Consider the following 26306-nt stretch of genomic DNA (forward strand, 5'->3'; position numbering starts at 1 on the left):
TCTTAATATGGATTCACTGCCTTGTTATTTATTCTTCTGAGTTTATCATATATACATTTATAACTCCCTTTTCATTTGTGTATAATACTATCGGTCGTTAAAATGGTTTCTTCAATTTTACCTACGAACCTTAAGTAACATTGAAGATGGAGTTATAAAATTGCATTGTCATTATTGAAAAGAAGCCAGGCATCATATATGTAGGCACAATGTAGGTATTTTTTCGTGTCTTCGAATAATTTTGTTGTTGAAGTATCTAGTTTCAGTAAAATCAAACTATAAAATAAGTATAGTGTGTGTATTTTGTTCTAACATTGAATATTTATACAGCATTAAACACTTTACAAATTATAGCAATTGTTCAACATTTTTAGTAAAAACAAACTTTAAAATGAACATTTTGTGCATTTTGTGTATTGTTTTACATTGAATGATTTTAACTTCATGCAGCATTGAACTATAACTTTTCTATACTTTCAATCAATGAAAAATTATAGTAAATGAAATATGACTTAAACTTTATAGTCGATAAATTACACAATATTAATATGGTGTATACAGTATATATGTAAGCCTCTAATCAATGTCCAACTTCAAGTGTGTTCTTTACTCAGATCTTTGTCATATGCTATCTTGAACTATAGACATCACAAATATTTGTCTCTTCTTTTCACAAATAGTTTCCCTTTCAACAAAAGTGGTGGTGTTGGATGAATGAAGGGGTGGCGAAAGACTACAAAATCAATTTTATATTCGAACAAAATCTATATCAGTTTAGAAGGCCATTCATAAACTAACGTGTGTTGAATTATGTCAGAGCCATGTGTATATATGTCTCTGAATGAGCTTACAATTTCGCGGAATAAAAAAAATGTAAATAACTCATATCATCAAATGATGTCTTTTGACAAACGTAGTTATTTTTATGAAGAACCAAATATTTGCTTCTGATAAACATTCACCATCAGTGTATGTTGCAATATAATTAAAATGTGTCAATTATAAATCAAGAGAACCTATAGATATGTGCGGATTGGTCGAAAATGAAAAATACGTATTGCATTTGTCTTTTCCAACCATCTACCTGTCGATTTGTTTATACTTTCTTTCGAAGATTTTTACCTTAACCGTTTCACGTGATATACTTATGTCCTTTCCTGATTTTTTAGCATATTTCCGTGACTTTTCAAAAGTAGTCCATTAAGTCCGGGAAAACAGTTATCGTCCCTATATATACTCCTTAGTGTGGACAATGTGTTACTTGCAATTTTGTTAATATCCTCTTTAAAATTAAGTTCGTCTTGTTTAATGTCTCAAACAGCAATCAGTTGTTTTTTTATAAATTTCATTTATTGTCTAAATGAAAATGTACTACGAAATAACTGTGATCTCGGGTTAAACTAGAGTTTAAAAAAGTTCTGTCATATATTTTCTAGTCTAACACAAGGTTTTTTATGTAAGAATATGTGCTTTGGTCTTTTGGGAGTACATTTAAACATAATGATAAATTATATGTAGATTGCCAATCCACGTGTTATATCTCTTTTTATTTCATTCACAAAATGAGTTATATAGTTAAATCTATATTTTCGGGACCAAACCCCAAATAGACTCATAGAAACCACTATTGCAATTTCATATTTGCTCCAGACGCGCATTTCGTCTACCAAAAACTCATCAGTGACGCTCAAATCAAAAAGTGTTAATAAGCAGTGTGAAAGATTCAAATTGATGAAATATAACATTTTTTTTTTATACAATTTAAATGTAATTATTCTTATGAAATAAAAGAATATGCGTTCATAGTTCTGACGTAAATATACCGAGAAGACATAGACTATTTTATATACACGAACTGCATGAATGGTATTCAAAATGAGTATCAAATGGTCCTGTGTAATCTCAAATGGCATTTCTAAAAATATAATTTCCTTAAAAAAGATATATTTTGAAAAATTTGATATTGACGGAAAATAGTACAATGTAACAGCCACTTAATTAAGGGGGTTAAAGTTTTTTGTCACAGTCGGAAATGTTTTCTTCTTCAAAATTTAACACTTTAAGGTACTTGTAAAAAAATCTGGATTCAGAATAAATGTTATCTGCTGGATTACAAAATTTTATTCTCATCAAATTCGGGGACAGAATATTTAAAAAAAAAACAAAAAAAAAACAAAAAAACATGACTTACAATATGACATTGTGTCTTTCATGACATTATGTTTTTTCTGTAAACTTTGACATAATTCTTTTTTATGTTTGACTTTTAAAAAATTGTATACGTTGTAGATTCGATTAGTTTACTAAAATATATCGTTGGTAGCTGACGTGATGCTAATACCTTAGGGTCTGTATCCGTATGCATACTTAATGTTGTTTAGGTGACAGGTATAAACACTATGTTCATTAGGAACTTAATATTTAAAAGTTTATTGTTGACCTAAAGATAGGATTCTGTTCTAACCTGACGATATCCTGGACGCAGTGACACGTCGGGTCGACCAGTTATCTACTTTAATAAAATAGCCATTGTTTTTCTTTGTATTATAAAAGTCATAATGAAACTTTCACTGATCCTGTTCAACTGTTTAACATCGGATTTTGAATAAAAATCGAATGATTGATCTCTATTATCTATATCAAAGCATTTTAGTGTTGTTTGTTTCACCTTTTGAAGCCAATCTCAATACGTGATCACCACAATGATTTGTAACGTTTTAAATTAACCCATCTATTAACTCAATCCCGCTCCTTTGTGCATCTTCAAGACTTCTTAGCTTAAGAATTATTGCGATAACAATTACTTACTCTATATAAAGAGATAAATACTAAGATAGATAATCAATTTATGATTTATAGACGCCTTTCAGGAAACCAATATCGTTAATTAAGCTCTATAAATCACGAATGATAAGGTGATGAATTCAACATAACTCCAATCTTTTTCACGAGTTAAGGGCCCCATTTTCCTTCAATGGTTAAATTGTCAGTTATTAATGCACGTCTGTGTGGTATTGTCGTTCTTCAAAAGAATGGACATAATATAGATTTCGTACTTCTAAAAGAGAAGAGTGACATATAGAGAAATGGCGACAGAGGTGATATGGAAGAGTCATGATGGGACCCAGAAGATGTTTGTTCATAAAACAGTCTTTTGAAATGGAAACCCGGACATGACATGTTTATAATCCGTAATGTTAAATGGAAAAGATCGGTGACAAATAGACAGACAGGATTCATCTGCCATGCTATATAAACAGCTATTATCAAATGAGATCAAAGTGTAGCAGCTATAATCTCGTAAAAGGAATGAAATGCCATATCTTTTCTATTTGTCATTCGAGGTGCAGACATGAAAACAACGTTAACATAGATGCGCTTGGGATTTTCATTTGAATGAGTGGCGACCTTAAGCAGCAGGGCAAACTCGAATAGCCTGTAGACCATGTTGAGCACGTGTAACTGACACAGCCTTTTATGGCTAAATAGATGATTGATGACTTCAAATTGACGATAATTAATTGGAGGCGGCAATTGATACAAATTAGAAAAGTCAATGGCGAAAATAAGAAATTGATATGATTATTGATTAAACAGTTAAGGATATTCGATCAGCTTAAGAAGCATTTAATGAAAGATCATAAGAACGCATGACTAAACGGAGACTGTTGTCTTTATATTTGTATTTTATCTTTGTTATGTAATTCTTATTTCATATAAAGCTTATAGTTTTATTGTTACTTAATGGTCTCATAAAATAAATGTATCAGATAAGATTTTATTAATCATATATAATCCCAATGTATTGCACTATTCCCGGAGCTTATATGTTATAAGGTTCATTTACAAACGACGAAGTAAGTTCTCGCTCTGTGTGTGTGCTTTTTCACAGATGAACTTAGATTTTGTTATAAGGCGGTGCATTTTGTATATATTTCTTCAACATTAAAGCTCAAGTTTATCTCAACACATGTACGCTTTTTTTATGAAACTTCTCAAAAGCAGACACTAAAATAGAACCATTGTGAGCAATATGCAAGTTTAAATGATGTATGATATTGGTTTCTTCACACGCAACCCCGTTTTTATAATAGTCTTCATCAGGTAGGCTGTATTAGCAGACTGTGCAACTTCCTTTTTATGAGTCTCTGTTATGTGGCTCGTGTATGGAGTTGGGTCTATGTTTTCATCCTTCAATTAAATACTATATCTGTAATATTGGATACAATATTAGTTTCAGTTTCTTGAAGGATGTTTACCTCTTTGATACGATGCTACTGGTGCAATGAAAACTTGGCAAATACGTCACTAACAAAAATAGGTTTTAATAAAGTTTTATTTTACATCTGTCACATATACATTCATGATTTTTTATCAAATAAAAACATTAATATAATTATTCCCCCTGTACATATTTCTTCAAAAAGAAGATTCATATAACTGCCAAAGTAATATTGGCGCTATCTTGTAGAGTACTTTCTAACAATTCGGTAGTATATAAGTACAATACATGTATTTTACCTAACAAGTTGAAAGGTATTTAAGTAAATCTACAATTTACCTACAGAGCATCAGAAGCCATGCGTCTTTAAAATTAACTCAGAAAGGTTTCTCCAATAGTAAAAAAAAAATGATAAGGAAGCTGCATAACTTTGTCTCTTATATTTGGATGAAGAAATAAGTTCCAAACTATAAACTTTTTTAAATTAATTTTCTATACTATTGTCTGTTTATTAAATTTGCATCTAATATCATTTCTGCACACACTTCTTGATTTTCAGTCAGATGCTGTTTTGTTTTCTTAACCGATCAGGGATATTTGTTTCATATGAATACTGGATAAAACTATAACGTTTGATTTATGAAAGTGAAAAATTTAAATAATACCATCGGAATCCCTTTTTCCCTATCCAATATAAGAGACAAAGTTACAATGTCTTGTTTTAGAATAACAATCAATAAACTACATGTAAATCTTGGAAACAGATCTATGGAAGATCTGATGTCATAAATTCTTATTGCTGATATTGCACTACAAATGAAAATCATTATCCCTTTGTTTTCTTACATTTCACATATATCAATATGTATGTTAATACATTTTTGTATCTACAAAGAATAGTTACCGAGGATTTTTTCATCATTTCTTACATACTGATGAGAGGAAGGATAAATAATGCTATTAAAACATTGTCAATTATACAAATATTTTTAAAAGAATAGTGATTAATTACACGTAGAATTCTTCTTTTATCCTGTATCTAAACATTTGTTATCCTTAAAATATCTAGATGAAATGGGATTTATTTACACGTAACAAACGTTTTATGGCTACTTTAATTTCTAAAATAGTACAAATAAATTCATTTACGTATTTTAAGCAATTTTTCAAAGTCATTTTGAAAAAGTGGCAAGATTTGGACACAGCAAGAAATGTATTTCCTTTCTTTATCAAGATAACAACCTTACATGGCACATTGCACATTCCTCGGGCACCGTTGAAGGTGGCGAGAGCTAAATAAGCTTTTGATAACAAAATCCTGATTAATGATAGACTAATGAATATAAGCTTTCCTCTGTCAATATTGGGTGATATATTGAAAAGTCGTGGTTGTTATTGAACAACCGTTTGAATAGAATTGTCCCTACTAGCGTTCTTTGGTCTAGCATGAGGTTAAATCTATTTACAGACTTTAATTTCCTTAAAGTTCATTGTATGAAAATAAAGTACCAACGTTTAAAGGGTCGACCTCTTATTGGATTTTATGGCTTAAGGTACAAATGACTATATGACGTTTAAAATTGATTACTTTTCTCGTTCCTGGGCCTCCCATTTACTTACTTTGTAAAATAATTTCAATCAAAAAATATTTCCGGGTTTGCCTATACGTTCCCTTTTAAGAAAAAGGGGAGGCAATTTCCTGCTACTGTTACTCTTTAAAAATGATATTTGCCATGGGTTTCTTTCAAAACCAACTATGCATAATTAGATTTAATCTTTTCTATAAATGATGAAATGTCTAAAATTGGAAGGAAATAATAGCAACATAACATAGCCATTTGTGATAATGGTTCAACAAAACAATTTCTAAAACCTGAAATTATGACCTTAAAAAAAATGAACAATTCTGTCAAACTACCCTAAAATATAAAATTTTAGAAAGCTGTATTATTTCGATAGGCCGATAAATCTATTACAATATGACAAAAATCCTTCACTTCCGGACTTTGAAACATTATTTTTAAATAAAATAGTCGCTTAGAAAAGACTTTGAAAGGTATAGATAAACAAGAATGTACCTGTAACCCTGTATCATGTATAGCTTATCACAGATTTCGAATAACAGAGACGAAACAGGTATATTGGCTAAAATATGGATATAATTAAGTAAAAAGCAAACATCGAACCGAATTTAAAAGACTATTGGGGGATTTACAACACTTAACGTTTTGGTAAAATATTCGTTGGAATCGTACAAAGATAAAACACAGGTGGACCATTGACGAAATAGGACATAAGTCGCATTTCAATATTCAATCCAGGGTATGAAATAATCAAAATACTGCAAGTCATTTGATACAAATAAATAAAACATTGAAAAAATGATATTTTCAGATATGGATGTAGTACTTTAGTTCTCTTTCGATGTTTATTCAGTACTTACAATATTGTACCTAAAGATCTAGACATGAACAGTTTTATTCTTAAAGCATGTTTAATTGGGTATTGTGTTTGAATAATAAAAAACTGAAATTTTATTACTTGGACAATGTTGAAGTGGACAAATTTTAGAAAGCCCATATAATTGAATTCCTTATTATTGGCTTTTCTGTAAATGTAAACATATTTGGCATTAAACCAAACCGATCAATTGGGAAATAGGAGCCCAAATGTGGACTATTGGTCTTAAGACGATCTGCAACAATGAGCAAATCCCATACCGTATAGTCATCTATTATATGTCCCGACATGTCAAAAAATGTGAAACAATTGGAATGAAGAAGAAAAAAACTACCCATGATTTTTGACAAAACAATTAAAGTTGGTTCAGATAGCATCAGTAAATTTACCGGAAAACACAATTGTAAAAAGAAGTTGACTGCAGGCGGACTCCAAACGATAGTTTAAACTATAACTATGAGACAGATGACCTCAAGTCACTGTTAATATTTCAAATTGTACCTGATGAAGTAAACAGTTACAGTTTTGTTTATTTGTTGCTCGCTAAAAGGGGTAGTTTAACTTTCACTGTTTATAGTATTGTGTATTAATTTGGGGTCAAAGATTTTAATCCAACTCCTTGGTGGCATGCTCGGTTAAGGAGGAAATATTCCTCTTAACTAATGAATATTGATGGCAGTGAATTAAATATACATCTCTCACATATACTGAAGAAATAAAATATAATGTACATCTCATAATAACACCAAGAACAATAAATACAAAGTGAGTTCATATGACCTTTACCTTAAAGGCTAACTTAATAACTAACATGTCAACTTTTTTTACTGTCTTTCTCTCTGCTAGTCAAATACTATATTGCAATGTAGAAAGATCCAGCCAGTGTCCACATATAGCATTTTTAAGGAAAATCACGTGGTGTGCTGTGAACACATGGCACATGATAATGTTATTGCAACTTTGTTAATTAATTCCACCATCAATAGTTGACGGATCCGTTTCCACATATAGCACTATATAGCCTTGTCATTGCAACGTTATATGAGATTCATATTTACGATAAATTAGAATCAAGGTAGTCACTTAAATGATCGTTTAGTTTTCCGGAACTGTCTGACGTGTCTTCGTCTATATCCGAATTTCCTTCCATGTCCTCAACTTGCTCTTGTTTCTTTTTAGCTGTAGCCATTTCAGCAGCATGTTTCTTTCTCCATTTTGTGCGTCTGTTTTGAAACCACACCTGAAAATATAAATTTTGAACATGAGAAAACGTATATTGTGACATAATTCAGAACTATAAAAAAAGAAATGAAGCAGGTACTCTTTATCAGTTGTTTTAAGTATAAAATCAGGGAGAATTAGTTTTATGTGACAATATGGCCTTTGTTTATTGTTGGTGATGGTCTGTGGTGACCATTATATAAAAAGATACGTTAATGTAGACTTTCGTTGTTGTTTTGCTGGGCATTGAAAGTTAACAACGATATATAAGTGCCGCAACACAATGGCCACCATAAATAATTAAGAAAATCCGTTTTTTTTTTAAATAATTCACTGGTAGCTTCATACAATTTTATGAATTTACAGATAAGCATCACAACACACACCAATTACATTTTTCAATAAAGAGGTTAATTCAGAAAAACGTATAATGTTCTCAACCACAAAAGTATAAAAACCATGCATCCAATTTTCTAAATCATAATTTAATAGTACATATATGAGCCGTTCACTTTTTTAAACCACATAAGTACAGCATGAACAATTCATTTTTTTAACCACAAAAGTACAGCATGAATCATTCAATTTTCTCGAGCACAAGGTACAGACCTGAACCATCCAGTTTTTCATCACAAAAGTACAGATAGGAACCATTCAATTTACTTAACTTGGAAAATAACACTACAGTAAAGTAGCCTGAAAACCATTGTAATAACTTGGTAATAAGATATAACAATATAACAGTAAATAAACTCATCATAGATACCAGGACTAAATTTAGAATACATGCCAGACGCGCGTTTCGTCTACAAAAGTCTCATCAGTGACGCTCGAATCCAAAAATGTTAAAAAGGCCAAATAAAGTACGAAGTTGAAGAGCATTGAGGACCAAAGTTCCATAAAGTTTTGCCAAGACAGCATCAAATACTTCCATGCATGTAGACTTCAAGAAACAAAAAAAATAAGCTAAGGGACTTCATCATCAAGATTTCTGGAAATAGAGAAACTCTTTCGCCAATTCATTATTGTTATAATTAAGGCAACAGTTGAATATAGCCATTTACTTCGAGGAAATCACATTGTATAGAGAAAGAACAACAACAGAACATTTTCTAATCAAAGGCAAACAATAGAACTGTACAGTCCCGACAAAATAAAAAAAATATAATGAGAGATAAAGAAAAAACTCAGTTGGAAAATCATCAGATTTGGGGCAGACATTTTTTATACACCAAGAGAAACAGCAAAACAGTATCCCCAAATTTTTTAACAAACAACGTTACTGTAGTCAGGGGAAAAAAAACCATTTGCTACAGATAGACATACGATGCAACAGTGCCGTTAAAAAAAACTTCATATTTGTTTAGACAAGTATGGAAAGACCTGGAAAATGGTAAATGGTAAAATATCACCTACAATATCTTTATAATTTAAGAGATTTTAAGGCTAGATCGTCTAAGCAATCCAATAAATCTATCTTTTTATTCAAGACATCCAAATCATATTAGTCCTGATTCGTCTCTGATCAGGTTTTATACCAATACATCACGAATACAAACAAAGCTATAATTCTTAGTCAATACAGTTATTTGTTGAATGTGTATCATTGGAACTTAAAATGAAATAAATTAAAATATATTTTGCAGATATAACTTCCACTGATTGTCTTTGTAAATAATAAAAGTTGATTTACATACAAATGAAACAGTTAAAATCTACAGATTGTTGACATAGAATTAATGTGATTGGTAATTGTGAATTGCTTTTTGACAAATTACTGATAAACTAAATGGTAAATTTCCTATAACAATGAATTGCATTTTTACAAGAATATACAAAATGGAGAGATTTTTTTTAAACTGTCGTGCTTTAAAAGTCCTAATTTTAAGTGCAATTTTAAGTTCGTTTGCTAAGTCCTATTACTTCTATTTACAACATTTGACATTTTAATTTGAAAAAAGCAATAAAAGAAGTGCTTGTTAAAAACATTAACAAAATGGTTTACTTTTACAAATTGTGACTTGGATGGAGAGTTGTCTCATTAATTGGCACTCATACCATATCTTTTTATGTCTATTATCTGTATAAATTTCCAAAAACATAATTGCCAAATTGTAACTATGTTTTTTTGTTCCCGGTTACAAAATAACTATGCTCTTTCTCAGCTACAAACAAATCAGAGAGAACATATTAACAACGGTCGTTTGGTATATTCAAATATTGGCCACGAAGTATGTCTATTTCTTATTAATCAAAACAGCTTCAGTTCACGAAAACAAATTTGAAGGGACAATATCAAAACAAAAATGATAAAAAAATGTTTTAAATGAAATAACATGCAAATCAGTTTATTCTAAGGTTTTTATTGTCAAGAAAAATCGAAGAAACCGTTTCTATTTAAAAATACACACACAACAAAACCAACAAATGGCAAGAAAAGAAATGCAGGGAAACAGATAAAGAATAATTCATCTTTGCCACGAAAACTTCTTAATTTATATCCAAATGATATTTTACAATACCAAATGTTAATCCATATATTTTTTACATGGAACAAATAAAATAAACAGAACAAAAACAAACGAACAAAGTTCAGTTATAAACTTCTCTAATATGAATCAAAACATGGTGTAATATTGCAAGAACCAAAGAAATTTATTGTGTTTATAGGAATATAATTAATACCAATGTGCGGCAAATTTGTAATTTAGCTATTTGATTCTATTATTTACAAATTATATTTCATCAGAAGTGAATTTCTTGTATATGTTTTTCAATAAAGAAACGATTTGTGTTTAATTCGGCACGATCCTTAGCGGTAACAGGTGTTAATAACTAGGAGAAATTCATCTTATATACTTTTGAACACAACTAATTATCCATGCCAATGGCTTCTTCAAATATCTCGATATTTTGAAATAATTTTTTTTTTACAAAAGTCAGCAAGTTATGTTTCCAAGTAAGAAAAACAGTTAATTGTCTGTATTCTCTGAAGCAAAAAATATCGATTGGTGACGTGTACAATTAAAACTTTAGACGAATGAAGGCAATGACCAAAGGGTATTTCTAATTCATCATTTGAAATCAAATATATGCTCAGTATATATGTATGTAGTTATAATACATTTGATTTTCGATGATATATTATTGGAAACACATCATTGGTTGAGAGTGATGAGTGCTGAGTTCTATGCATAATGTATTGTCATTGAGTTAAACGAGTTATCATATTCACGACGAGGACAGTCAGATACCCGCTAATGGTATATATAAATTTCTCAAATATGTTCTTTAGATTCAAAAACACTACAGTAAAACCATTATGATTTACGGAATAATTAATTTTAATTGATTTAGAAACATGAATGTCCTGGAATTTATTCAAAACAAAAGGTATATGTATAGACCTAATGAATTTTATAGATTGCGTATAGCCTGCTCGAAACCATTTATGAATATATTTAGTAGAAAAAAGTACCAAATTGAGAAATGAAAAATATAGTGCCATTGCAATGCCATCGTTGAAGCTATCAACTTTGCAAATTAAAATTGTAACGACCCGACAATTTATACCGAAATAATTTACTTCATACGGGAACCTGTCTAGTTTCATTTGACAGTGTATAAACCGAACTCTGAAAAAAAACAGAACAACCAATAAAAAAGTATAACAACGAATTTAAAGGATACTGATGAACAGATATAACATTTGATTTGACGAATCAAAACAGGACCATGTCTATATGTAAATAAGTGCACAACGCAAAAATGACACAGCATTTTAACCATGTATTGTTTACAATTCGAATGTTACTCTCACCAACGCTTCCAACAATGTGTTTGGTTCCCATCAAAAAGTTAAAAATACTTAATATACTACAATTTTATTTTCAGACTTTGTTGCGCCACTGTCAAATAAAAGACAAAATGAATGCACTATAAACATACGCAGATTACACAGATATATAGGAATTACTTAAAACTCCAGTTAATTGCAACTAAACATAACACCCAGTAAAGTTTTCATAGCCAAATTGTTGTTGAGTAGATTTATTCTTGTTTTGTTAAATAGATAGCGATGATAATGACGATGTATGTACAGTTTGCGGAATAGTTTGGTCCAAACAGTGGAATAATAAAACATTTTCATCTATCTAGACGTCCCGTGTCGGCTCCGTGTACAGACTTTTTATATATATATGCGAGATAGTCATTAGTATATGATGTGCAAGGGGGATTTGTTTAATCTGTCATAATTGTTAAACAAATTAAAGAAGGTATGATTTCCCGATGCTGACACAGTGCATGAGGAATTTCCTTCAAAACCTCCAGTCATCTTAGTATTACAACTATTACATGTACAATCTCTATTGATTTCAATTCATTATGTTCATATATTTTGTGCTAGACTAAATATAACATGCGAGGGGTATTACAACTTCAGAAGTTTTAATTTTATGTGACAAATTATCATAAAACAAGCGCGCATTCCAACACTTTAGTACGAGCTTAATATGCCGTTAAAATTAGTTATATATTAAATGTATAACGGCATGAAATGGTATTTGAATAATTCACATAACATTGCAATTGGCTATGCAGAATACTATGACACATATGCACTAAACGAATCTATACCAAAAACTGCTTTGGATCGTTATTCGGGTGGTAAAAAGGCACCAAATCGAAGACCAGACTAAATTTAGATAAAACGCAATCAAATTATGAAGCCCACATTAACAAAGAACTGATATCGCATTTCACTACAGCTTTAATAAGTAGGGTATTCAAGAATATCTTCCCATAAAACGGTTAGTGACGTCAAATGTATTGGACTTGACGTTGATATCTGACCTGAGTCAATTTTATAGATAGGGTGATTTAACCATGATATACCAACTGAAAATCGGGATTAGAAGAAAAATATAAAACTTAAAAGAAGTGGTATGGTGCATTTCGTATTATTGGCGATACGAGTGTTTACTCTACGTTTATGCTCAAAGATAAGACCTTTTTTGTGTGCTTATATAAATATATAATAATTCCTTATTAGGTCGTACATTCGTCTGCCACAGGGAATAAAGATATATACAAATTCTTTCAGCGCTATAACTTAAAACTGACTGATAATTGTTTGTATTTATGTTCATCAGCCCGAATTAAGTGGTTTAATGGTGGTTTATTAAAGTCCAAGACATTAAGCAAGCACTTTTCTAATTCCCATGAACTTTCAGGACATGGTGGTCTTCGACAATAATTTTGACAACTGAACCTATATATGGCAAGTATAAGACTCTCTCAAATGGTTTTGAGTAATGAAATTTTTTTTAAAAGATTATGATTATATAAAGTTTTTGTTAAATCATTGCGTCTGGTATATTTTGGGATAAATATCGATTCACCTATTTAGAGTATGAAGCAACACTTTATATTTCAGTTTGAAAGACGACGTTTAAGATATCGTCTTCTTAACTGAATTAAAATTTTGAACACGTGCTTATCATTTTTTTTTTTATTATTGAACAAGATTGTGTGTTTTCTTTACTATATATGACGTGGCTGAAAAAAAATGCATTCACGGTTTTAAAATGAAAACAAAATATTTTTTTCGAACAAAATATTAGCTGTAGAAAAAAACCTGAGCAGATTTATATAGAAGTTCAAAAGGGTAAAAATTGCACTTTAAAAAATCCAAAAGTAAAGGGATTACTCAATGTACCGTTGTCAAAATCCATAATTGAAATTATAAAAATATCATGCACCTCACTGCATGTACCCGGATCAATTCAAGTTTTAAACGTTTTAAACTATTTTTTTCATTTAGCATTCATTTCATTTAACATCTGAATGATTTGATCGTCATAGGTTATTAAGTAGGAAAGCAGATTTTAGCCCACAAATGTTCATGAAGTTTATCCGTGCTTTTTGTTAACTTGAACATGGCATCTTAATTCTGACCTAAGCCGTGTCGTGGCTTTCATATTTGTCGTAGGACCTCTCTGTGATCAACAATTACCTTTTTGCTAAATGGAGGAAATTTAATTAATAAAATATCAAACATAAATTGTTTGATCCTTCCTCTATCATAAATGTTTCAATTTCTATTTCAAACGGCTAATTTATAGTTGCTTTTTGCCAAATTTCCATAATCCCTAAAAAGTCTAACGAATACAGAGGAAATTAACAATCGATGTAAACAGATAAATAACTGGGCTGTAATGGACTCTCATTATCTCACGAAGACATTAAGCCTTTATAATTATATAAAATCTTCAGCATTATTGTTCTCTTCTCATACACCGTAAATGTTCAAACACGACCGTTCAATCTATTAACAGCCAAAGTCACAAAGGAACGAATTATGACGCAGCCAAGATAATGATCCATGGAGATCGAACAATAAAAAGCCACTTGGCTGATTTGTAACTTTGCAGCTTCAGAAATTAATCCAATTCGAATGAACGATCATTTACCATAGAAATATCCCATTTATTGAAATTCGCTAGTCGAATTTATTCAAACAGCTTACGTTTGGTGTGTTTGCTAATAATTCATCTTCTTTCGCTTTAATGGCTCTCCCCACTTCATCACATAATTAAGAGACTATATATTCGATTGTTCCTAATGAAATTTCACACAATTCTTATATTAATTTCGTCTTCACTGTTCATGTTTAGTCAATCGACAGTTGCCCCTCTATTTTCATTAGTTTTTACGGTTAATTGCCCAAGCAAGATAGAAAAGTGACGAATTTAACCAAAGACCTTGCCTGACGCCTTTTTATTTTCAGATTGGACTTTTCGTAAATTGATTTAGATGTTTTCTAGTTAATATTTCATACAAATGCACTTTTGTTTAAGCATAATAAGATGAATTAGTTAAGAGACAATTCGTGTAACCATGTTGTATGAATGTGTATATTAGTCAGAGAAAAAAAATCAAGTCACTTATAATTGAGTACACAAATACATTTTTCATTCTCAAAAAATTCTGTCATTATAATTTTAGAAAAAAACTCCTATAAAGTCTGGCTCTACTGTTAACATTTATAGCTTCAATGTACCACGTCGGTTTGTTCAATTTTTGTTTTATTGCACATTAAGACGAAGCTACTTCGGACGAATAAATAAACCTTAAAGTTTTATAGTGCAATTTTTACTATTATTCCATTTAATCTTAAACCGGATGGGTTTGGTGCATAATTTGTCCGAGAAAATGGCAAACGGATATGCCTTCTAATCCAGCCAAGCAACCTTAAATAGTGAATGAAATATTTAGAAGTAGAAATTTAGAAGTAGTAACTTCGCAAAAATTGTCGAACAATTAAGAGTTAATACCTTTCAATAAAAGTTTATTCTTATAGTATTTAGTGGTTTAAAATCTATAGAATAGTACTAAATAGTTCATTTCAAGGGATAAAATGAAAAGAAATGTCAATTGTCGACGTACAAATGGCGCTTGGGCTTTGTGGTGTTTCAGACATCTGTGTGATAAGTTTACAAACGCTTTGATGACCAAGTTTCCTTTAATCGTTCAAATTGATGCGAAAATGAAAGTAAATCTTGTGAGGATAACATAAACATAAATTTTGTACTCAACATCAATCCTGTCAATAAATGTTATGACTATTAGTATGAAATATACCTATTGCAGATGTTACGGTGTCTTAAATTAGAATTGTTCATTTTGAAATTTTCATATTTTCGCTTAAGGAATAATCCATGTAGAAAAGTTCTTTTGACAGATAATCATGTTTACTTTAACTGTGATATTAAATGTAATGTACAAAAGAGACCATTTCCACAAGTTCAACAAACAAATGCTGTTTTGTGCTTTTGTTCTATACTAATATCTTCCGCATGAACGAAAAGCCCGATGCTTTCATAAAACAATAACCATTCTTTAAGTAAAATAAAGGAAAATGATTTAACTGGGCATTTCATTTCGCATGGATAAAAGATTTTTATTGGCCATAAATGAAGCATTCAGACATTGTAAAAGGCTGATTGAAAACATTATTATTAGTAATTGTTTTCCTGATATGTATACATAGTCATCTAAGTGAACCCAATTGATGAATAATAATATATATGTATATTATGCTAAATAAGATTTTTAAACTTATAAAAGGTTAATATTCGGACCCATGAAAGCCCTATTAAATTAGAAAATAATTCTGACAATAAGGGCGAATTCCCAAATGCAAATCAGGACACCGGGTTTTGTTTTATTTTTATTTGGTGGACATGCCTCAAGAGTGCATATTGAATGCATATGAATTAATACATTTTATTCTCTGTATATATTTCTAATTTTCTTTTTTTTGAAAGTGAAATAAGGCATGGTAACAGAAAACGGGGGCTAATAATCCCAAGAGATAACATTTTCATTTGACCCTCAAATAAAAATTCAATTACATAATGAAAATCGATTTTAATTTACTGAAAAGAGCGATTATGAAATTTAACGATAACTATTTAAGAAATTGAACAATAGTTAAGGATACAGACATTAAAGAGTGATAACTAAATTAAATGAATCAAAGAAACCGCCTGTAGGTATGTAACGAGAGATTAAAGCTGTACTTAAGATGTGGTGAAGGAATCAATGAGATTTTCAAAATCAAAGGATCACTTTCAGGTAATTGTCGAGGTATCATTTCCTCGTTTTTGGAATTTTATGTAATATTAACCCAACCCTCTTTGATAAGCTCAGGTGCTTACTTTCTGTTCAAAATAAATATTTCAGTCAATTATTTGACCGAAAGCCGGGTATCATTAAGAAAATTGATACTTGAAGATTTAAGTAAAAGAAAAATCCTACTTAAATTGTCTTTCCAATTTCTAAACTACTGCAGGCTTTATATATATATATATATAAATATCATTTTAGGAACAATCAGGGTAAGAACATGTTTAAAAGAATAAGTTAATAAGTATCAAAATATTTATTTTAAGTTTGTTAAAATGTGAATCATACATTCGCACTCTTTGCGCCGGACATTGTATAACTTGTAATAACATTTCATTTTGTTTTTTATAAAAATTGCAAAATGCAAACGAATATATAAAATCAGAAACATTTTGACCAAAAAAAGAAGCGACAAATTCCTTAATTTTCTAGCAATAAATTCTGATATACATTAACTCTCACGTGTACATCAAGAAAAGATGAAGAAGTATTAATTGAGAATTATACCTCATCATCTTTTATAAACAAAAATAAACTTTCATTGATGTTCGTTCCTGTGTAAATAAAATAAGAAATTGACGGCTTTATCTTAACGATTGTTTAACGGGAGCTGTCTCATAAAGTAAAATATAATGGACATTCGTTTGTAATTAAGACCATTTTGTTTAAGATCTGTTTAATGTTCTATCAAATCTCTATTTTCTGCAATTAGAAGAAACGGAATTTCACGCCAAATTAATAAAGAAAAATATTCAAATATCTACCTTGGGATTAATTTAAAGAACTTTGAACTCATTTAATTCTTTAGAAGATGGCGGTATTATATTTGAATATTGTACTTCTGTTAATGTGTGTTTGTCTATATCGATGTTCTTTTGATTTTTTGGGAAATAATGAAGCCCCATCTTGGATGCAATAACAAGTTTATTCTTTATAGAACCTTCTTGAAAGTTAAGAATGTTAAAAAAAAACTAACCAAAAACGGACCTAATGGTTTTACACTAGTAATTTTTGGGCCCTTTATAGCCTGTTGTTCGGTGTGAGCCAAGGCTCCGTGTTGAAGTCCGTACATTGACCTATAATAGTTTACTTTTTTTAAATTGTTATTTGGATGGAGAGTTGTCTCATTGGCACTCACATCATATCTTCCTATATCTGTTAAAACTTAGAAGATATTTAACAATATTTCAACAACAACAAAATTAAGCTCATAATTTTTTTCGTTACGACTTTTTTTTCTCTGTTGTCACAATTCTTTTGAAAAAATGAACGAATCAGCTGGACTATCAACTTTTATCGTCAAAAAGATTCGGCATAGGACACATATTATTTTCCCAATTACTCTTATTTGAGCACAACAAGTCTGCAATTTTGTGGAAGCATTTTTTGTTTATATATATTCTCTTAAACGTACTGTCATGATCTTGTGTGCTGCTGCTGTTAACTCACATATACGTAATCAAATGTGAAGTCTTGTTTGAATCAATCATGATTTATATTGGTCATGGAATTGCAAAAATCAAAAAAATATTTTGAAAATACTTGTCACTGGCTAAGAGCGATACTGTAGATCTATATTTACTTTTGTCTGAATTCCATAATTATGAACCGAACCCAACCTACCAAAACTTATATCGTAATAAACTCTATATACGACTTTCTGTTTCAATATAATAAATTATTTTGCTTAATCAAATTTTCAATCAACTATGGTCACATGTGCTAAGAATGGACTCTGGAAACTCTAGAAAGATTCATAGTTAGTTGAATTTAAGATGAAATGTTTGTATTTGTTAGTTTGTTTTTATTTTTTGGTGGTGGGGTATGATATACGATCAATTATATACATTGTATATATATAAACGAGTCTAAATTGAAAACTACGTTCAAACCTATGACTGCGTTGGATAAAAACCGCAATTTTTATACGTGTGCATGTCAAACAAATTTCGTTGTAGAAGGGTCTAAAAACAGCACAAACAACATTTTCCAAAGGACCAAAAGAGTGAAAAAGTAAATTTAAACAAAACGCATTTGACTAACAGGTCGAACAACTGATGTTCTTTAACCCTGCTGACTGCCATTGGCGATTGCCAAATAAAATTGATCACAGGTTGTAACAAAATGGATCTTATTATAAATTTAATACGTCACAGAAAGAAAAAAAATTTGTTAACTTGTGGACAGGATGTTGTGCCACAAACATTCGGTGTCAATATTTCTTTAGTACACCATATCCGGATTTCGACAATAAATGTCTCTTCAGTGATGTTAGGGATCGAAACGGTATTTGGAAGGCCATATAAAAAGCACCCTCATTTTTAGAGAAAGTACCCTCATTTTTAGATTAACTCTTGAATTTTAAGAGTCAATATATAGGATGAACGGATCATATAAACCGGAGGGAAAATATGATACATGCCCAAACAAAAAATATAAACGAGTCTAAATTGAAAACTACGTTCAAACCTATGACTGCGTTGGATAAAAACCGCAATTTTTATACGTGTGCATGTCAAACAAATTTCGTTGTAGAAGGGTCTAAAAACAGCACAAACAACATTTTCCAAAAGACCAAAAGAGTGAAAAAGTATATTTAAACAAAGCGCATTTGACTAACAGGTCGAACAACTGATGTTCTTTAACCCTGCTGACTGCCATTGGCGATTGCCAAATAAAATTGATCACAGGTTGTAACAAAATGGATCTTATTATAAATTTAATACGTCTCAGAAAAAAAAAAATTGTTAACTTGTGGACAGGATGTTGTGCCACATTGTATATATATATATATATGCTTGTTCGTGAATTTAAGTATCAAGTTCTAGAGATTTTAACTTCATGCATGGATGTAAATTGTAAATTATTCAAAAGAAAATCAAAATTTGTAAACAAAAATGTAGAGTTTGATTTTCATTTATAGCATCGATTTTTGGCCAATATTATAAGTTTAATGAAAACTAAATAAACTAATTCCAAAGACTCTCTAAGCAATGAAACAATAGTTTCAAAGGGACACTACCAAAAAGCAAAGAAAGACTCACAACCAATTGTTGTGACTATCTCATAATATTAGATATTTATTATTTTTTAAAAAGGATTGCCTTAATGTTAATGATGCATCAACATACAAGCTGTGTTTTCACTTTTATCTTTCCTCTTCAACGCCCATTCCCTCACTGTCGCACAACTCTTTCATGAAAATCTGCGACATCAGATTAAGCAATCAACGGTCCCCGCAGGTGCACCATGGGAATTGAATTTATCAGGCAACATCCGTGACGACATAATGAGATGAAATTAACGACCAATACAATTATCCGTTATATCAGCCGTTAGATCAAGCGCTAAATGATGCGTTCACAAACCAAGATTTATTGAATTAACAAAAGAGGCTTATTTAGAATATTTCTTATAATTAGATAAGTCTTAAGTACCTGTGGATAAGGGGATATAAATCACTTAAGCTATTGTCATCTTTGTTAACCAAGATATACGATAGCAGTAGGTGGTATCTGAAAACGATTCGAGACCGTAGCGTGTCATGTTAACATGATATGTGGCTGTTCAGATATTGTAGCGATATTACTAGTTGAACACTGTAACATAGATTATGGGGTGTTTTTTTAGCAAGGTTCTTTGGGAGTGGGGAGTCGGTTCTTTATGACAACTGACAGTTTCTCAGTCGAAACGTTATAATTACAAAGTCTTAAAAAATTATGAAGCATAGCCCACCAGATTCTAAGATTGACTGATCTTTTGCTTCTGCTGAAACCTGATATAATATAAAATAAAATAAAACATGAAAAAAATAGTTTTTAACACAGTCTCCCTCCAAAGTATATCCGACGCTTAATTGCAAAGAAGGTGAAACAGTATTTCCAACTCCGTCAAACATGTTATCCCCATCTGTTTATTAGTCTGTTCATGATTTTCGGTATTCGGGATATTTGAAAGAGATTTTTTTTTTAATTTAAGAACTTCCAAGAAGACAATTAAAATGTCTCTTACCTTGACTTGACTTTCAGACATCCCAAGCGCATAAGCAAGTCTTGCCCTTTCTGGACCCGCTAAATACTTTGTCTGTTCAAATGTTTTCTCTAAAGCAAATATTTGCTGACCGGAAAATGTCGGCCGTGTGTGTTTCTTTTTCCCATCCTTGTCCATGACTACATTCGAGCCTACAAAAAACAATGACAAACAAAATGTCAAATTTTGACAAAATATTGTGCTAAATTCTTTCTTGAATAGTGCTTTAGTACTATAGTAAGTTTAAGTTTATGATGTATACATTATAACCTGGTTTTCTATGCTTAACCTCATCACTTCCGTTTTTAATTTGCATTACTAATACTAGCAACATATTTCGTGTTTTACTTAAGAATATCAATAGTAATTGAGTAAGCGTGTTATTTTACTGAGACTAAATAAGGAAAATATGTTTTAAAGAAATACTGTATAAATAAAACCTGCATGCGAAATCAGATTTATTTGCATAGACTTTGCATAGGTTTTGTAGGTTTTAACGTGGATATTTTCTACCGACCGCGCGAAAGTTTCACAGCCAGACAGATCGTTAAACAATCCCGTATAGAAGGATACTTTCTCCTACTATTTATTTATTTTCATGATAAGGGGAAAATATAATTATTAAGTTGAAAACCACAAAAAAAAAATAAAAAATAAACTTTGATTTTTTTTCGACTAATCCATTTTGTTCTTGTATTGCTACATTTAAACTATGAGTTGAGATAAATTTATGTTTGTAGCTGTCAAAAATTTTACAATCGAAATTCAGGTAATCCGTTTTATATTATCTGAGCAAGTCTATACGCCGCCCATAAATAAAAGAGCAAAAGACTTTTTGTAAAGTTGACATTTTGTCAGCTATTTTAACCAAAATTGGGACTAAGTGTTTTGCAAAATGCTGAATAAATAGATTTATAGATTTTCTGTCGTTTTCTGATTCCCAACAAAATGGTTTAGAAAATGTGACAACGGTGGTCGATGAGGTTGTCTATACTTATTTTAAACCCTGTTTCTTTCTGTTTGCTCTCAGATTGTACAGCACAGGAAGTCAAACGGCTGATACGATTAAGATACATGGATAATAAATCAGTCAAAGTCTCCCAAAATTGGATCAGACACGTATCTTATATATGTACTAAACCTCAAACGGGAGACCTTATTTCATAGGACTGAATATTACAACTTGCTCGACCTCAAATGTCAAGTACAACCGAAACAAACTGCCAATGTAACTCAAAGTCTTTAAATACATGGCTATTGGATAGTAAATATATCTATCTTAAAGCAATTGCTGTGAATTGTTATGTGCATTTTACCCGGTAGATAATCTTAAAAGACGCAAATTTCTGCGTCCTATATATCTGCACATACTGCACTATGCAGTCACATTTAACTACCATCATTTTCAGGATGTTTCGTACAGTAACAAATCCTCTATCAAATGAAGTGAATTTAGTCGGGAGCAACACAATTTAGTTTTGCACCCAAATGTTCCAACAACTATCTGTTACAGGTACATCATAAAATTATCGTGCTACGTCTTTCAACCTCGTGATGTGGTGAGATATGTAGCATACAAAAGGTCTCGTGTTTTTTTTTTGTATAGGAGCTAAACTTCAGGGACAAAAGCGATCTTCTTAATCATGATTTAGTACAGATTGAAGGCAGAGGTTCTAACCTCCTTGTTTCGCTCATGTATTTTCTTGCGTCTATCTACAGCTGTACAAATTGCAAGACCGATAACTCTGTTTGCTGATCGCCAAATGTAATTAGAAACCGACATACAATTAATCCCTTACAGTAGCTAAATTAGAAAAATATCCTATCAATTTTATAATAATCAGTTATATAACTCTATCAGTAAATAACACTGTTTATAGTTTATGATATCGGATTATAATTTGAATCGATCAATTTCCGTACGGGATTTGATCAGTTATTTTATCAGATAACAACCATTATCTGGGGAATATTTAACAGTTTTAGTTGGCATTAGTCTTATTATTTTGATTGTGTTATTAAATTTAGATAAAAGTGAATGTTAGGGCGTAATATTTTTGGACTTTTAAATTGTCTCTTGTGTATCAACCTGAACCAACTTTTGAGCATCCTATTTTCAACGATTGCTACAACGGAACAGCATTTTATCAATAAGAACTAGCATTCGCTTTTCTGAATTGCAGAATTTTTCAAATAAAGTAATATTTTATTCAAAGCAAAATCAAGTATAATTTAGGAGGTAAACTAGTAAACATAATATCCGTCTGGTAGTCGTTTAAATAAAGCTTATTCTGTAGAGAGCAAATTTACTAAAAATAAATATTTTGAGCTAGAAAGACGAGTACTTTGACCCAAAAAAATAGTGAATTAGTTAGTTCGAAAGACTGAGTAAATTAACACATGTACTAATCATGCTAGTTATAATTTTTTACGGTTATCTCTGTTGTTGTTTTTTTGTGTACTGTTCAGTATTTGTGTTTTCTTCGTTTTCCCTTTTTGACTTAATTGCCATGGCATAAGTATTTTGTTTTTTGCCATGACATAAGTAGTTTGTTTTTTGCCATGGCATAAGTAGTTTGTTTTTTTGCCATGGCATAAGTAGTTTGTTTTCGACTGATGAGTTTGTATATTAGTTAGGTTTCCTTGTTTCTAGATAAGCTATTATATCTATTTGTTAATAAAATATTTAGTGTTATAGGTTTAATAATATTTACCAAACAATAATACTATTCATTGTATAATATGTGAAATATTTATTTTTTAAATTTAGAGGACAAAATATTTTAAATTAAAAGCTTGTTCCTATTGTGTTTTTTTTCTCTCTTGATATAGACAAGTGCTGGTTATTTTATTTTTTAATTTGCTTATTATTTTTTCATTTAATTATTTTTAAACTTCACGTCCATTTCTTGAAATAGCTTCAGTTTCAGTTTTTATCTACTTAATGTTATGTCTTTTTACTGAAGTCTTACAAACAATTCGGTTTAAACCAATAGACTTACATCATGTTTTTGTTTTCTTTCTATAAACTTTATTTCTTATATCAGAAAAAGAAGAAAAAAAACCTACGATGCAAAATGTATGCGTTTTAAAAACATAGAAATTTTGCAAAAAAATAAACATTAAAGCACAGTAATTACTTTTGAACCATCTTATAAACGTTTACTATAAAAACAATATGAAAAGCGATTAGTTTTTCGGATGTCTACATAAAGTATGGTATAAACACTTTTTAATACAAATGTTAAAATCATTATTTCCACATATTTATGTCAATACAACAGCTTTTCAAATGTTTTTTTTTTCTCTTTGAGTATGCAAGCATGTACAAAGCGCACATGTTGAAAAAACTAAAATTGCATTTAACTTAATCAAAACGAATATAAATTTAAATATATAGCGAGGGAAAACGACTTAATTCTACCGCCAAAAATTGTAAAAAAAACCTTTTAAATGCGTTTAAGCGGTTTTATTTAATTTGCAAATTCATATCATTCTATAATGTCGTTAAATATCCTCTCTAAGTGAGTAGTTATGAAAAATGTACAAGTAAACATCATTTAAAAGTCAACAGTTTAATTTGATTAGTTGTAAACAATCAGCACCTTTGTGTTACGTTAAGTTCTCCACAGGAAACAAACATGGGGATATAAAACTTCCAACTGGACGACCATGTGGTCGACTGTGAATTTTCCGTGTACTATACGAGGCTACAAATTGATAAAAAGCCCCATACGCTGTTTAACAAATTTAAGATAGTTTGCTCATAAATATGAACTACATGTAAATTATTTTGTAAAGTTGGAACCGCCTTTTGAGTAACTTTTTTCATCATGGTCATGGCTACTAGTTGATAAAAAGCACCATACGATGTTTCACAGATTTGAAATAGTTTGATAATAAATATGAACTACATGTAGATTAATTTGTAAGTTGGATCCGCCTTTTGAGTAACTTTCTTCATGTCTAATATTTAAACATATTGAGAAAATATAACTTCTGTTTTCCATAAATTTTCCTTTTAGGCATCAAAGGTGATATGTTTTTTTATTATATCGTTCTCCCTTTCAAATAAAAGTAAATAAAAACCTTCATTTTTCAAATGGTCTGATTCGTATAAACATAAGTAAAATTGATTTTAAATGAAAAGTCCAAAAATTAATTATTAAAATATTTTTTTATATTTTTTCTTTAAGAGAAAATTACTTAATTTTTCTTGAAGTTTTCGACTATTTAAAACATAAAAATATATAATGATTTAGTCGATACGCACTTTATGGTCCATGAAAGGAATATTTATTATTATAATATGGGATAAGTATTATGATTATATATTTTACCTGAAGCTCTCCAAGGATTTGGTCCATTAAATATTCCGGGCCAGTATATAGGAGGTCTGCCTGGAAGTTCTGCAAGTTTAGGAAATCTAGCTCTAGGGTTTAAATACATTCCTGCAGCATTGAAACCCGCTAGTCCAAGCGGTCTACCCAAAATGTCATTTATACCGTGAGGAGTACCGTTGTTAAAAGCATGTTTCCAAGCAGCTGACGCCGATTGATTTTGTGAAAAAAAGTTTGAAGATGATGAAACTGGTGTCTTCATTTCTGTCATATTATGTAAAGCAGCTAGCGGTGGACTACTTAGAACAAAAGCGGACTGTCTAGAATTTTCCATCGCCACATTTCCATTCATATTTAGAATGGAAGCCATACTAGGACTAGAGTTTGCTTGGTAAGCAGCGTTTCCGTTAGTGTCATTCATAAAGCTATCCAACAACATGATTTTCGTTAATAAAAAAAAGTATTAAAAAATTAAGGTGTTTATATTAATTCACTTGTGCATCTCCATTATTCGATAGTGTGACATGACTCTGGATACTTTCAAATAGTTTGAATATTTCCTTTGACAAATAGGTAATGTCTCTTTCAAAAACTGATACACATAGAATAAAATCAAATATACGTCTGCGATAATACTGTTTTCACTGTTCAATTTATCACACGTTGACCACTTAGATTTACAAATTTGTTTAGAACACATGGAATGAAAGTTAAGAGTTATCAATCACTTGTAATGCTACTTATTATCAAGTTTGAGTGCCTCTTTTTTAATGTCCCGCCTTCGTCCCTTTTCATTGGTTAAAATCAAAATCACGGCTGAGATTTTTTCTCAATGACTACCTTCGATTGGAGGATGTTGCAAACAAAGTATGTATTGATACATTTAAACGGAATATTTTACCATATATTATAATAGACTATTATGCTATATTTTAGAATTATCTGTTGTAATTCGCGAACGATTATTACCAGGAACATGTCATATTTAAAGGATTTTCTTTATGTATTGCTTCAAGTATGGAATAAACTTAACAGACCACTTTTTTAATGTAATAATAAAAATTAAATAATATAAATGTATAAGCCGTTTTTAATTAATGGTATAGCTGACAAAGAGCTTGTGGAAACATACACTCCTCAGAAGCTGGTTGAGGGCGCTTGAAAATAGCATTTCGACCAAATCAAATATAAGAATTTGTCAATTGTGTTGAAAAAAGTAAAGCGAATTTGTTCGGATAAATCACGCCCCATCTATAAAACTGTCAAGAAAATGAATATAAATGTGTTTATAATTCCAATAGTACACGGACAATTAAAAAATGAGACATTTCTATAAGTCTTGA

At 30.5% G+C, this 26306-nt stretch overlaps 1 protein-coding gene across 1 annotated transcript; it reads right to left on the bottom strand.

The window, feature by feature from the left end:
• Nucleotides 1–4352: 4352 nt before the first annotated feature.
• LOC134715368 (homeobox protein Nkx-6.2-like) lies at nt 4353–25688 on the bottom strand. The gene is made up of 3 exons (XM_063577508.1): nt 24964–25688; nt 20606–20775; nt 4353–7922 (listed from the first exon to the last, which is right to left on the bottom strand). Exons 1-3 carry the CDS (start codon nt 25400–25402, stop codon nt 7737–7739), a joined length of 795 nt encoding a protein of 264 aa, XP_063433578.1. The 5' UTR covers nt 25403–25688; the 3' UTR covers nt 4353–7736.
• Nucleotides 25689–26306: the final 618 nt, after the last annotated feature.

This window comes from Mytilus trossulus, chromosome 4 (genome assembly GCF_036588685.1).
Source record: "Mytilus trossulus isolate FHL-02 chromosome 4, PNRI_Mtr1.1.1.hap1, whole genome shotgun sequence".
NCBI classification, from domain to species: domain Eukaryota; kingdom Metazoa; phylum Mollusca; class Bivalvia; order Mytilida; family Mytilidae; genus Mytilus; species Mytilus trossulus.